At 43.0% G+C, this 14,164-nt stretch overlaps 1 protein-coding gene across 1 annotated transcript; it reads left to right on the forward strand.

Moving 5' to 3' along the window:
• Positions 1-4,529: 4,529 nt before the first annotated feature.
• Positions 4,530-14,127, forward strand: LOC139654493 (phosphatidylinositol 3-kinase regulatory subunit beta-like). Its single transcript, XM_071531574.1, has 10 exons — positions 4,530-4,851; positions 6,672-6,812; positions 7,737-7,842; positions 8,420-8,518; positions 9,849-10,029; positions 11,128-11,253; positions 11,379-11,521; positions 13,044-13,220; positions 13,753-13,824; positions 13,962-14,127. The coding sequence occupies exons 1-10, from the start codon at positions 4,530-4,532 to the stop codon at positions 14,125-14,127; spliced, it is 1,533 nt and encodes a 510-aa protein (XP_071387675.1).
• Positions 14,128-14,164: the final 37 nt, after the last annotated feature.

A 14,164-nucleotide genomic window follows, 5' to 3' on the forward strand; every position in this document is an offset into this window, starting at 1 on the left:
CCGCCGTCCCGTTTCTGGGATGCAACACCGATCGATAAAACGGACCGAAACTGAATATCTCCAGAGCCCAAACTCAGACCAGAGTCACCGCCTGCGGGACGAATACCTTCAGCGTTCTCTGTTGGATGTTGAATTGATGATTTCGGCTCCTACACTCTTTAAAAGGACGTGTCATCTTCAGCAGAAGCTGTGCAGTAAAATGAAACCTGCTTCAAGTGATTTAAACGACTGCAACCCGTCATCCACACCACAGCTTCCTTTTTGGGTCCATTATTCAAATAATCCTGTCTGGGGTTTGCAAACACCATAATCTACTTTAAAGTCCTCATTAAAACACAATCTAGTTTGGGACAAAACCCATTTATATAACTTCTCAACATAACATTTGTTAATAACAACATATATTGACACAAAAAAGGTGATTATTGACTTGTGTTGAGCAGTAACACATTAAATGCGTGTCGTCCTAAACTGGATCTGTTGTAAACAACACCTAATTTTTTAAGACACAAGGTATTCAAACCTGGGAAAACAGGCTTATATGATCTAAATCGCTGTGATTAGTGGTGAAGTTGTGTTTTATCATCCAGCAACATCTCACAACTGGAACTTAGGCAGCAGGACACAGCGTACCGTGAAGACTTCAGGACTGCGGACCATTGGAAATGATTCAACTCTGACGCCACTTCCAATGCTTCAAATTCAGATCTAGAATGATGGCTTTATCAATACCATCCTCTATGAAATGAAAGCACATTTGATCTCTTGTGATCTGCTTCTCTAAATGGAAATGGACCAGTTCAACCTCATCTCCACAGTGAAAACACCCGTACAGTAAACTAGAAGAAAATTTGAGTTCTCCCTGTAGGAATCCAACGTTTTGAAGCTTTTCGACGCCCTTTGATGCCTTCAAATCGATGCTGATACCAAAAAATCGGTGCGGAACAGATAAGCATCGATTTTATATCCAACTGGAGAAGACTTCCATGGACGTTGCATGTCAGATCATACTGTTTTGTAAAGGCAAAAGGCAGGTAGCCGTTCAGAGTATGAAGTAAGTGAGGTTACTGTGATTTGCCTTGGTTTTTCTGCTGCGTTTTACAGTTTCAGTAACTATTATCCCATTTCCTCTGAAACACAGTCAAGGCTGGATGTTGTCCTGCATGACCAAGCATGGCTTTATGAGAAATGACAAAATCAGATTTCTGACCAAAATTGAAGTTACTGCCATTTTCCTCTTGTGTGGCAGCACGGATGACTGATGAAATCAGAGGCTCTGCTCAGCCACACACACACACACACACACACACACACACACACAGATGTCACATTATGAAGGGTATAGAAGGATAATAAACCGCTGACTAATCCTAGACTTTTGGGAGAGAAGGGGGATTCAGACAAGGAACCCCTGAATTTTTTTTTTACCATGCGATGGGTTTCATTACATAACACTGTACAGCCATTATGTAAAAATCGTGTGACACAAAATGATTCGGTCAATATTTAAACACACAGGCGCTGTCCTCCAAAAGCAGGGTTCCCACACTCACTCAGACCGCAAATTCAGCTGCTTTTCAGTGGCTTTCCAGGTCTTGTTCGGTGAAGCTCAAGGACTCTAAATTGGCAGGTTTTGGGGTAAAACATATTTTTTTTACTCATGATCTTTTCAAGTGAAGTGAATCCTGGTGAAATCCTTCATTTTAAAACTGCAGATCTCCATGACAGGGTTTTCCTCAGGATGGGAAGTGAACTGAACTGAGGCATACTGATGAGTTTGTGTGCTAAAAAACAAAAAATCAAGTACTTTCCATCCATTCATTTTCAAATCTTTTAAGGCCTTATTTTATTTTTCTCAAATCCACATACTTTCAAGGATTTTCAAGGACCATCAAATATGCAAAATATAACCTAACATTTTGTAAGCTTAGGTCTAATGATGACTCATAACTTCGATTGTAACCAATAATCTGCTTTATCATATTAATCATGCTATATCAGTCATTTTGTAAGAGGAGACATCATCTTTTTCAAATAGCAGATATTGTGGAATGAAACTGCCTTTGCTGTAATACAGCTTGTTCTGATAGAAGACTGTTAGAATTCGTCTTAAACAAAAATCATGAATTCCTCATCAGCTGCAACAAAAATTAAAATCCTGGACCATCTGGACTCTGCTTGATACGACCATTGATTAACCTCCGTCTGGATACAACATGCTCTGCTTTTAACCTGCCTCTCCTGTTCTGATCATTACTCTGACCAATATGATAGTGACAGAATATTGTCTTCCAAAATCTGTCAGAAGAAAACACACGCACAAATTATATATATCCTGTATATACAGTCTACCAGATCTACCAGACAGCTATGCGGTGGAGGATTTCAGCGTTAACCACTATGTCAGAAATAACAGTGATTGAGTTTATTTCAGACAGACTGTAGAAAGCCTCTGCAAGTCCTCAGACTGACAAATTTATTTCAGGCAAAATTGCAAAATGATTCAGTCTAGTCTCATATGAGCACCAACACCAACTAACGCTAACCCCTAACTTGAAGGGGCAGTAAGTTAGATTTTGATGTGATTTTCAATTCTTACCCTAACCCTAACCCTAACCAGTTACTGCGATTTCTAGCTTTTAAAACTCAATTTCTGGCCCAGAATCTGTTTTGGAACAGAAACTCCCCACAAATTGGAATTTTGAGACCCCTTTAAAGGGACGGTCAACCCAGTAAAAAATGTTAATTTTCTTATTCAGTATCACTCTTGAGTTCATCTATGTTCATCATCCACCAAGATTTGAGCGTTCCTAACGTTTAATAACTGTAATAAAATTGAGCTTTTGGCTGCTGCATTTTCTATAGTGATACAGTTCAGAGAGCTGGTGGGCGAGCGAGCTTCACTCTACACTGGAGAGAGAGAGAGGGAGCAGTGGCTGCTTAGCGGCCAAACTTATAAATAAATTAAATTATAAATTCCAAACCTTTTACCCAAAACACACTCTGCTTGCTCAGTCCTAGTTGGAACTAAAACATTTGCCAGCAAAAATATTTTTAGTCCGCATAGATTAGCCGTTGCGGTTAAAAACACACATCACTCCAAACCTCGGTCGAGCGAGGTCCACTCTAGACCGGAGAGAGAGCGGCTTGTAGAGGTCGAGTTCTGATTGGATTTCCCACTCTGACGTGAGAAAGTAGTTTTTAATCCACAGCAAAACGGAGAAATCAACTGATCGGCTTTTCTCAGCGGAGAAACGACTTCAGATTCTTTTTTACACCCAACAATGACTAAAAAAAGCTTTAAAGGTCCATATTCTCCACTTTCCAGTGTTTTATTTTGTGTCTTGAGGTCCATTCAAAGCTGTGTGTGTGGTGTCATGCACCAAAAACACTCTCAATCCATTTTTACACGTTCATTTTCCAGCATCTCTCTGAGCCTTACCAAGAACAGGCTGTTTCTGTCACCGTGTCTTTAAGGCTCATTAATATTAACGACCCCTCTGTTCCGATTGGCTAACCGCTTCAAGACTGAAACGTGAGACGCCGCGGCCCGGCGGCTACAGGTAGGGAAAACTCTCCGGTAATAAACAATGACAACCGCTCAACCGCTTTGAAAAAAACACTTTGTTAGTCTATTATTTCTTACAAAAATGATAATGAGCGAACCTTTGTGACGCCACAAAGTTACGGAAGTCCAAACGGCTCGTTTAGAGGCTCGCTGCACTAATATGGATTGTGTGGATTTAGCTGGCGACCGTGCGTTTTGATACTTTCACCATGTTTAGATAGACCATCCAACTCCTTTATCATCACAGAGGCAAGGGGAGTCCTGCTTTACACCATATGGGACCTTTAATGAGAAATTGCATAATTATTTTAGTTGGCTATCCCTTTAAAGAAAAAGTAGCTTTTTCTGCATTTGCAATAAGGCTCATCTCCCTATTCTATCAAGTCTCAGTCTGTTTGTGCCTTTTCTTTTTTTAGGCCTTATGATGTGAGCTGAGGAGGAAATCAGGCAGCGTTGCTCCCATCACTCTTTCTCCTAGAACCCATCAGTCGGCTCTGGTTTTACAAGAACAGTGGAAGTGAAAAAGACCCGCGCTCCCTCCCTCAACAACCACTGTCGACGTGCCCTTGAGCAAGGCACTGAACCCCCGGCTGCTCCAGTGGCCAGCGGTAGAAGACTGCGGTCATACTGGGCAGCTCCCAGCTCTGAATGTCTGGACCTGAGTGACTGTGAAGCAGGACGATGCTCCGGAACAGTCTTCCCTGGGTAAATAAAGGTTAAAATCATCAGGATCTACTGGCAATGTCGTCGCTCCGCTCCATGATGAGGTCAAACCGGGGGTTCGGGCTGAGGAGGAGGCTGTTCCTCCATAACACCGGCCGGTCATGAGTCCCGTCAGCCTCAGCCATGTGTCTCGCTTTCAGCTGATAGCATGTGAACATCGGCACCGCGGCGCCTAGCATCCTGCTGCTCCACCACCTCGCAAAAAACCCAGCTGGACTGTTCGGTCTCTGTTGTTAAAATGGCGGACGAGGGTTTCCGGCTCAGGGCGTACGATATCTACGACAAAGACCGGGCGGAGGGCGGCGAGCTGCGGCCGGGCGAGGTCTCGTCCCTCACGGCGTCGGCGCTGGCTTCCCTCCATCTCAGGGACGAGGAAGAGAAGCACCCGGAGCGCCTGGGCCGGCCTGTGGGCGTTAACGAGCGCACCGATCCCACGGGGGCCGGTCCTGGGACCTATGCCCATTCTGTGGGTCCTATGATGATGACGTCATCTCTCGACCAATCACAACAGGCGACACAAATACCTACAGCCACAAGGCCTGAGCCTCCACCAGCACAAGGTAAGATTAAAGCTTAATGAAGCATTTTTAAACATCAGTGTCATGCCCCCCCCCTCCCCCTCCCCCTCCCCCTCCCTGAAGAGGATCAACATGTTGGAAGTGATTTCTCCATCTTCCTTTCCCTCCTTCCACCATCTGCTGCCAGAAACTCTTTCAGCTTTAGCTCAGTTTGCTCTGGAAGAACAGAACCTCTTCCTGTTTTGTGCCGTAAAGCGATCCAGCAGATTTCCCTCCAGATCCACCAGGTGGAGAAACTATGGAGGATGCAGAGTAGAGGCTGATAGAGGCTGACAGGCTGACACTGATGGTTTGTTTTGTTTATGGTAATTATACTAATGTCTCAAAATTAATCTTGCAATGATTTATTTATGTTAAAATGATACATTTAACACCTTCAGGTGTTATACATTCATTTTAAAGCTATATAGTAGCAATTCAAACTTTCTTGTATTGCTAAGGATCATTGATCCAGTCTCTTTAAAGACAAAATGGTCAAAATCTGAATGGTTAAGAGGTGTCAACTAAATGCCTGTAAATGTACTTTGTATTGACCTAGGTGCCAAACCCCACCCATTTGGCACTTAGTAACAGCAAACCATTTAAGTAAATACAGCAAACTGTAAAGCAAATACAGTTTGATCCAGACCTGATAAAGATCCTTTTCTGGAGCAGAGACCGCACTCTGCAGACTGTCAAGTCAAATTTAAAGCATTTTTAACAACCAGGTTTGCCACAAAGTGCTTGACAGAGAACAAAGGACACAAATGGAAATAAAACAAGCGATGATAAGAAAAGAGATAATAAAATAAGAGATAGAACAAGTATTTCAAACTCCAAAAAATGGGGCAGCAGCTGGGCTCACATTCTCTTTCTTGAATGATCCACCAAGGTTCAAGATTTACTGGATGCTGAGCATTCATAGGGGTTTTTTTCCCCAGGCAAGCTGTGACAGAGCGTCACAGTACGGAGGCTCTGGTTAATGAGTTCACACTCTGTGTAATTTTATAGCTGCATACACACAATTCCTCTGTCATACAGCTTCTGTCTGCACCAGAGATTTAATGCATCGTACAGCATGCCACCGCAACTGCTGAAGGGATGATTTAGACGGAGCGCTAACAACACATCTCTGTCTACACACACACACACACACATGTACCCCACCACCCCCGCACCCCCAACACACACACATGCATGCACTAGCACACACATACATTCTCACCTTTCCCTGGCTTCCCTAATGCCACGTTAACACAGACACACACACACATAATAGTTTTAAAAAAATGGCTGACAGATAGGTTCTCACCTTTCCCCAGCTTAATGCCACGTTAACACACACACACACACACACACACACACGCACACACACACACACACACACACACACGGACAATAAACACAAACACAGATACACTCCAGGCAACAGGCAGGTCGGCCTGGCGGCTCGCTGCAGGCAGCTGTTGTTTGTGGGGTGAGGCGAAGGCGGGCGAGGCGAGGCGGGGTGAGGCGGGGCGAGGCGGGTGAGGCGCTGACCAGCCTTCAGTCTGAGCGAGCCGGAGCGGCGAGGAGCGGCGGCTCTGGTATTTCAGGCGCTCAGACAGTGTCACCTGTCACCGGACTAGTCTGGACAGCGTCTCCCAGATGGTGCAAGACTGAGCAACGCAACCATATCTCCCTCTGGATTCCTTGCCAGTAGGCGAGCAGCACCGGCCACAGAGCGCACACACACACACACACACACACACACACACACACAAACACAGCCACATGCAGACGGACCCAACTGACACAGGGCTGTTCGGCGGGTGATTTCCCAGAGTTCTCGGAGCCTGAGATGGGCCAAAGCGACGGCGAGGCTCTGTCTCACAGCCTGATGGCGTCCCTGCAGGACGTTCCCTCGCCTGCTGATCCTGAAGCGTCGCTTTCCGCCCTGAGAACCAACATGGCCGAGGAGCGAGGTACAACACAGCAGACCGGACGGCAGGGATTTGTTCAGCTGGTTGAGAAGGAGAGAGCTACATGGAGCATAGTCTGAAGAGTTTTGTTCTAAAATGAGGAGATGGAAGAATAAGGAGAAAACGGAAAGTTTGGCTTCGTGTTTCCTGTGAAGGATTCTCTCGCTCTGTGGAAGTTTGTCTTTCATACTGGAGAGGAATGAATGAAGGAGGAAAAAACGAGCGCTGATATCTGCTACTATGCTGACTGTGTGCAGAAACACAGAGGAGGCTGGACCGCTGGCACTAATTTAAAAAAAAAACGCTGCTATTATCCTTTAAAGCAGTGATTCTCAACCTTTTTCATATCAAGGACCCCTAATTTAGTCCACATTAGGGCCATGGACCCCCATTTGATGAGATTTTGTCTCTTGGATCCAAATCTGAGAATATTTGTATTGTCAGATATGATTTTGTCCAGAATTCCATGACTATCTGTATTGTAGGTAGAGAGATAACAGAGAAACTATGATCAAAACAGTCATTCTTCTACATTCTCTGATTGTGTTAACTTCTTGTAAATTAAATAATAATAGAAGTTTAACAATTCATCAATTTGCTGGGGACCCCCTGGAACCCACTCAAGGACCCCTGGTGGTCCCTGGACCCCACGTTGAGAACCACTGCTTTAAAGCAACTATATAAATAAAGTTGACTTGACTTGAGTGTGAGAGCTTAAACCTTGTAGGAAGAACCGAGTGTCTCTCTAGAGTTACATTCATTCCAACCAGCAGGAAGAAAGGAAAGGAGAGGAGAGAACCTGGATCATTAGCATTAACTGAATTTTTTGGTTGGAAAAATTCTGACACTTCTGCAGACTGAAAGCTCTGTATTTTTTGTCTTTTTTGGTACTTTACTGATTTTGTGCTCTAATGTCTCCACTGACAGCTCTTCAACCCAAAACCGACACAACCAAAGTTATGGCAACTTGTGACTCCGCCGCTAATGACGACCAATTATCTGATGCCGAGTGGTACTGGGGCGACATCTCAAGGTATCAACTGTAATACGATCCGGAACAATCTGTTTTTCATTAACGCAGACCGCCTACGAATTGTTTCAAGCCTTGAGGGAGTCATTCTTATGTTCCCAGGGTCCTATGTTCCCCAGTTCTACATATGTGCTCTCCCAGGGTCCTAAGTTCCCAAGATCCTATGTTCCCCAGCTCTCTATAGCACATAATGGGAACCTGAAAAAGATGTTCCCCAGCTCTGTATTCGCTTAATATGGTTAGTTAGGGTTAGGGTTAAACATAGGACCCTGGGAACATAGGACCCTGGGAGAGCACATATGTACAACTGGGGAACATAGGACCCTTTGTCATGTTCCCATTATGTGCCATATACATCTGGGGAACATAGGACCCTGGGAACATAGGACCCTTTGTCATGTTCCCATTATGTGCCATATAAATCTGGGGAACATAGGACCCTGGGAACATATACGCCCCCAATTGAACAGGTTTCAGCTATACAGTCTTCATTACCAGCTGAAACATGGTCATGTTCAGTTGAAACATGTTTTGCTAATTGAATTGTTTCAAGCCTGTACTGTACCTTCTGTTTGTCCAGAGAGGAAGTGAACGAGATGATGAGAAACGCTCCTGATGGCACATTCCTGGTCCGGGACGCCTCCAGTAAGGTTAAAGGAGAATATACACTCACTCTGAGGTAAATATGTTTCCAACACCATCTCAGAAAATTTTGTGAAATGACAGATTATGTGTTGTGGATACGAATAATGAGAAATTACGTTCCTCCACGAGGACTAGGATTATGTGACAAAAGCATGAACTGGACCATTTTCACGTGTTCGTCACATGACAAGATTAGCTAACGGTTATGTTTAGGCAAGTAAAACAACTTAAATTAAGGTTAGGGTTAAAGGTATAATATGTAACATTTCCGCATTAAAATATCTAAAAACGACTAGACCTATGTTATATATTTTTTTGAGTTGTGTACTTACATTATCCTGAATGTTGCCACCAATGTTCAAACCCAGAGAAATCGGTAATTTTATTCAAGGTAACGGTGCGTTTCATTTGGTCGCCTGTCATGGCGTCATATCCCCTTTACCCCCTGACTTCCTGTCATGGCGCCATATCCCCTTTACCCCCTAACTTCCTGTCATGGCGCCATATCCCCTTTACCCCCTGACTTCCTGTCATGGCGTCATATCCCCTTTACCCCCTAACTTCCGGGGAAACACAGGAAACACCAGATGATCCATCAGAGAGTGAGGAAGGAAGTCGGCCAACTAGCTAGCTAGCTGCTCTGTTGTTTTTTTCATTGTATTGTTTTTATCGCTCACTGTGATGGATCAGGTTTATTCATTCCCGTTTGCTGCGTTCTGTCGCCGAAGCTGTCCCCGTAAAAAAAAAACTCCCATGATCCCATGCGACTTCACAACGTCATCAAACTACGTCTTTTGTTATTGTTTTGATTGAGAGACCCCTAGCGGCAGAAATTACATACTGTGCGTTTAAGGTTAGGCAACTAAAACTTTGGTTAAGGTTAGGTTAAGGTTTTGGTAAGGATTGGTCAGGGATCAGTTAGGGTTGAAAATGAAATCTTCACTCCAGTAGAAACTTTTGAAAAAAAAACTTTCTGTTTCTAATTGTGTCTCCTCCACCTGATTCTTTCCAGCTGGGGAAACATATTTGTCTCACTTTTCGTACACAAAGCACATCATTTGCATTTTAAGATTTCATTTCATTTCGATTGCATTAGAAATTTCATGAAATTTCTTAAAACCTGGCTGTCAATTAATTCAGTTCATCTGGTCTGTTGTGGTCCTGTGTGGCTCAGTAGGCAAACCGAGGCACCGACATTTTAAGGGTTAGAGGGTTCAAATCCCACTGGTGTCACCCATGCTAAAAACACATCATGGTACTGTAAGACATTTTGGATAAAACCACTCATCAGTCTGTTTCTGTATGTTTTCTACGGGAGGATTTTTTGGCCGCTTCCCCCAACAGTTGTGCTCTGGTTTCTGCAGGAAAGAGGGCAGCAACAGACTGATCAGGATCTTCCATCGGGGGGGGAGGTACGGCTTCTCCGAGCCGCTGGCCTTCCCCTCGCTGGTGCAGCTGATCCAGTTTTACCACAGCGAGTCTCTGGCCCAGTACAACTCCAGACTGGACACACGGCTGCTCTACCCCGTCTCCAGACACCAGCAGGTCGGTGTGTCAGGCTGCTGGCTGCTGGCTGCGCTTTCTTACATCTTACAGTTAGATTAAGAAAGGAGGAAAAGGCTGTTGTGCCTCAGAATTATTGCAGAAATAATATCGACCTCCAGGTGCGCCGATTCCAGGTTAGATGTGAAATGAGTCACGTTCTGCTGAATAGTAGGGAAGAGTCCTTTTAACAAAGCCATAGAATAAAGATCTTTTATTTATTTTTTTTGTTACAGATTCTGTTCTGCATAGCACAGAGGTGTTATACAAACCTGAGTCAAACGTTTCAATTACATCTTATATATATAATACTTAATTAGCATGTAATAGTCAAAACAAAACAAAAAAACTGTCATCCATTCACACATTTAGTTGTTTTTTTTTTTTATGATGATTACATTAAGTTTTGAAAACAGAATTTCACCCTTCCTGTCGATGTAATAAAACTAACTTTTATTACACTGATAGAATTTTTTTTTTACTTTAACAGGATTATTAGCGATTAGCTGCAAGTTGTTGTTACTTTAATAGTTTATTACATTAAAGGGAAGCTATTGGTAACATTTTACAATAAGGGTACATTAATTAAGTTAATGCTTAATAAGCATTAACTAACCCTTAATTAACAGTTAACTAATGTGTCTGGTAATCATTTACTAATGGTGTTCATGTTAACTAAGGTATTAATTTCTACATTATTTAATAGTCATCTTTATAAACTATTCAATAATGTATAAATTAATACCTTAGTTAACATGAACACCATTAGCAAATTATACATTAGTTAACTGTTAATTAAGGGTTAGTTAATGCTTATTAAGCATTAACTAACCCTTAACTTAGTGACCCTTATTGTAAAGTGTTACCAAGTTATTACATTAACAGATGTAACATGCTGTCAAGGAATAGAAGCTTTTTCTGCTGTTACACTGATTGTAATTTGCTATGGATAAGAGCGTCTGCTAACATTTAAAATGTAAATGAAAATGATCAAAGGTAAACATTAGCTTAGATTAGATTAAATACACTTTTTTAACTGTAAATTAACTACCTCTTGTTTCTCTGTTGATGAATGGTCTTCATGTGCGTCTCTCTGTGCAGCAGCAGGTTGTGATGGAAGACGATATCGATGCGGTCGGAGAACAGCTGAAGATCTACCAGGATCAATACCAGGAGAAGAGCAGGGAGTACGACCTTCTGTACGAGGAGTTCACACAAACCTCCCAGGTACAGAACAAAACACTGACGTGCTTCGCTTTACCAAGACTCTCTGGCTTTTGTTGTGTAAATATAAAATAAATGAGTAAAAAAAATGAGAAATACGTATTTGTTTTTTCGGGTTTTTTCTCCAGGAACTGCAGAGCAAGCGGACGGCCATCGAGGCTTTCAGTGAAACCATCCGGATCTTTGAGGAACAGTGTGAAACTCAGGAGCATTACAGCAAGGAATACATCGACATGTTCCTCACACCGGACAGCAACACACAGATCGACAAGTAGGCTTCCAAACATACACACACACACACACACATTTGGAATTTTTTTATCTCACTTGTGATTTATTTTATTTTACTTATTTTGTACAACTATATAAAAACTGAAAACCAAAACACAGTAAAATGCGATCACCGCTGGCCACGCCCACAGCAACTGGAATAGTCTTCTCAAGTGTGACATCACTTTTTGTCCCAAATAAGGAACGCTGGAGCCCGCCCCCTTTCAGTCTAATGTGAAAATCAACAGGGGTGTAAAATGATCCATTGACTGTTTGTGATTTTGGGGTTCCTGTATTCTGCGTTTCTTTATTAGTTGAGGTGATTCTGATGGTTTTGACAAAAATGCAAAGACAAAAATAAAAACTCACCAGCCATACTTAGCATTCCAGTACATGGTTGTTAGCTAAATATAAAAAAAAAAAAATCAGTAACTCATTATATATAAATATGTAATAACTTTACTGTATGTCATTTCTTCTTACATTATTTAACCCATTCTAAAAACAGAATGATTGGCAAACAGAATCCAAAAATCCTGTTCATTTTTGCAATAGGCATAAAAAAGAAATTGAAATTGAATGTTGACACTTGAACACTTGAAAAGCATATTTCAGCAAAAGGGATTTAGGCATGAGAACAGAGTCACACAGACACAGACTGCTAATTTACCATATATGCTGTTTATTTAGCATTAATGTTAATTAGGGCTGTCCCGAATACCATTTTTTGGGATTCGGAGCTTCGGTAGCAATCAACAGCGAATATTTGAAGCTTCGGCTGGGGGGGGGGGGGGGGGGGGGGGGGGGGGGGGTTGGGGCTGAACTCAAATAAAACACTGAACTCAACCGGCCTATATTTGGGACAGGCGTCTATATGGGACAGGCCTTTAATTCCTTTAGCACGAGAAAGAGTGAGAGAGAGAGCGAGAGAGCGAGCGAGCGAGCTAGAAAGTGAATGAAGAGAGGGAGCGGTCAGCAAATTTGACAACTGACAGCTTGAATTTCAGGTCGTAGTTTTTTCTCTGTGCCGCCATGGCGATCAGCAAATGTGACTGACATTTGAATGCAAGTAAAAAAAAATAAACTGCTTCACAGCATCAACAGCAACCGGCTTCTAATTGAGACCGGACTTAATTTGTCAAAACGTGTAGCCACACCCGACCAGTAACGTAGAAGGGACTCGGCTTTTAATTGAAGTTTTACGGTATAACATAAAGTTACAGACAAGGGCTCAGACAAGCGACTTCCCCTTACAAAAGTAAACTCTGACTCCACAAGAGCGGAAGTGTGACGTCACTATATAGACACCCAAGCAGCGATCATTACATATAAAATTACATTTAAAAAAACGAATATCCGAATCCCAAAATTGAAAACCGAATACCTACCCAACGAACGAATATCCGAATAGTCGAATATTCGGGTCCAGCCCGTGAAAAAAGTTGCATATTGCAGCTTTAATCGCACATGGTAGTGTTACATCACATCCTGTGGATCTTTGACATTGTTCCTCCTCCTCCCAGGATCCACAGTAACTCTGAGGAGCTGCAGTCGCGGGTGGAGGAGATCCACAGCAGCAAGAGGAGGCTGGAGGAGGAGCTGAGGAGGCAGGCGCTCGCCAACATGGAGGTGGACAGGAAGATGAACCGCCTGAAGCCCGATCTGGTCCAGCTCAGGAAGATCAGAGATCAATATCTGCTGTAAGTTCAAACCTTCAGCATCTCAAGTTAGGGCTGAACGATTTTGAAAAAATATCTAATTGTGATTATTTTGACTGATATTGCAATTGCGATATGATTTGCGGGGATCTGTACCAAACAAAGATGTTTTCTTAAGTCTGTAGAATATGATGTGTAGGCCAGGACATCTCTGCAGCACCACAATATTTCATTTAAAATGGTATTTTGACACACATTTCGCCTTTAACAAATATTGCGCCTCCTGCGATTTGAAAATTTTATAAAAATAATATAAGATTTCGATTAATTGTTCAGCCCTACCTCAAGTTCCAGCTGGCAGCCTACGTTGCCCAGAGAGTGACTTGTGATGGAACGTATTAAACAGAATAGATCTTAAGTTTTTCTTTTTCTTTGAGAGTTGGAAAGTAGACAGGGAGACCAAATAGAGAAGACTCAGAGAAAAAAATTAAAATTTGCCCATGATACCCGGCCTTACAGAAGAGAACTGATAGGGTCTGACTGCTCACACATCACGGTCCTCTGCATGTTTCAGGTGGCTCACCCAGCAAGGCACACGGCAGAGCCAGATCAACGACTGGCTGGGGACCAGGAGCCACGATGAAGAGTGAGTATCATCATCATTTATTTTGTTTAGTATCAGCTTTTATTTATCCATGGAAATCCAACACCTGCCCTGTGAGTTTTTAGCATGTGTGTTTTAAGTTTTACATTTAACTAACCTAACCCCCCCCCCCCTCCCAGCCCGTACACCCTGCCGGACGACGCCCACCAGGAGGAGAGGAGCTGGTACGTGGGTGGGATGAGGAGGAAGGAGGCGGAGGAGCTGCTGAGGGGGAGGAGGGACGGCACCTTCCTCATCAGAGACAGCCAGACTCAGAGAGGCTCTTTCGCCTGCTCTGTGGTGTGAGTGGCTCAGGCTTCCTCTTTTATTCATTTAAAGACCC

The sequence above is a fragment of the Centroberyx affinis genome, unplaced genomic scaffold, assembly GCF_046629955.1.
Source record: "Centroberyx affinis isolate AG114_WGS23_722 - 3 ecotype Tasmania unplaced genomic scaffold, CSIRO-AGI_Caff_v1 ptg002099l_1, whole genome shotgun sequence".
In the NCBI taxonomy this organism is placed as follows: domain Eukaryota; kingdom Metazoa; phylum Chordata; class Actinopteri; order Beryciformes; family Berycidae; genus Centroberyx; species Centroberyx affinis.

Bases quoted from the DNA above. Each gene is read 5' to 3' on its own strand.
- LOC139654493 (XM_071531574.1), top strand. From the start codon at position 4,530: ATGGCGGACGAGGGTTTCCGGCTCAGGGCGTACGATATCTACGACAAA. The intron at 8,519-9,848 runs GTAAATATGTTT...TGGTTTCTGCAG, and splicing joins GAATATACACTCACTCTGAG to GAAAGAGGGCAGCAACAGAC. The intron at 11,254-11,378 runs GTACAGAACAAA...TTTTTTCTCCAG, and splicing joins AGTTCACACAAACCTCCCAG to GAACTGCAGAGCAAGCGGAC.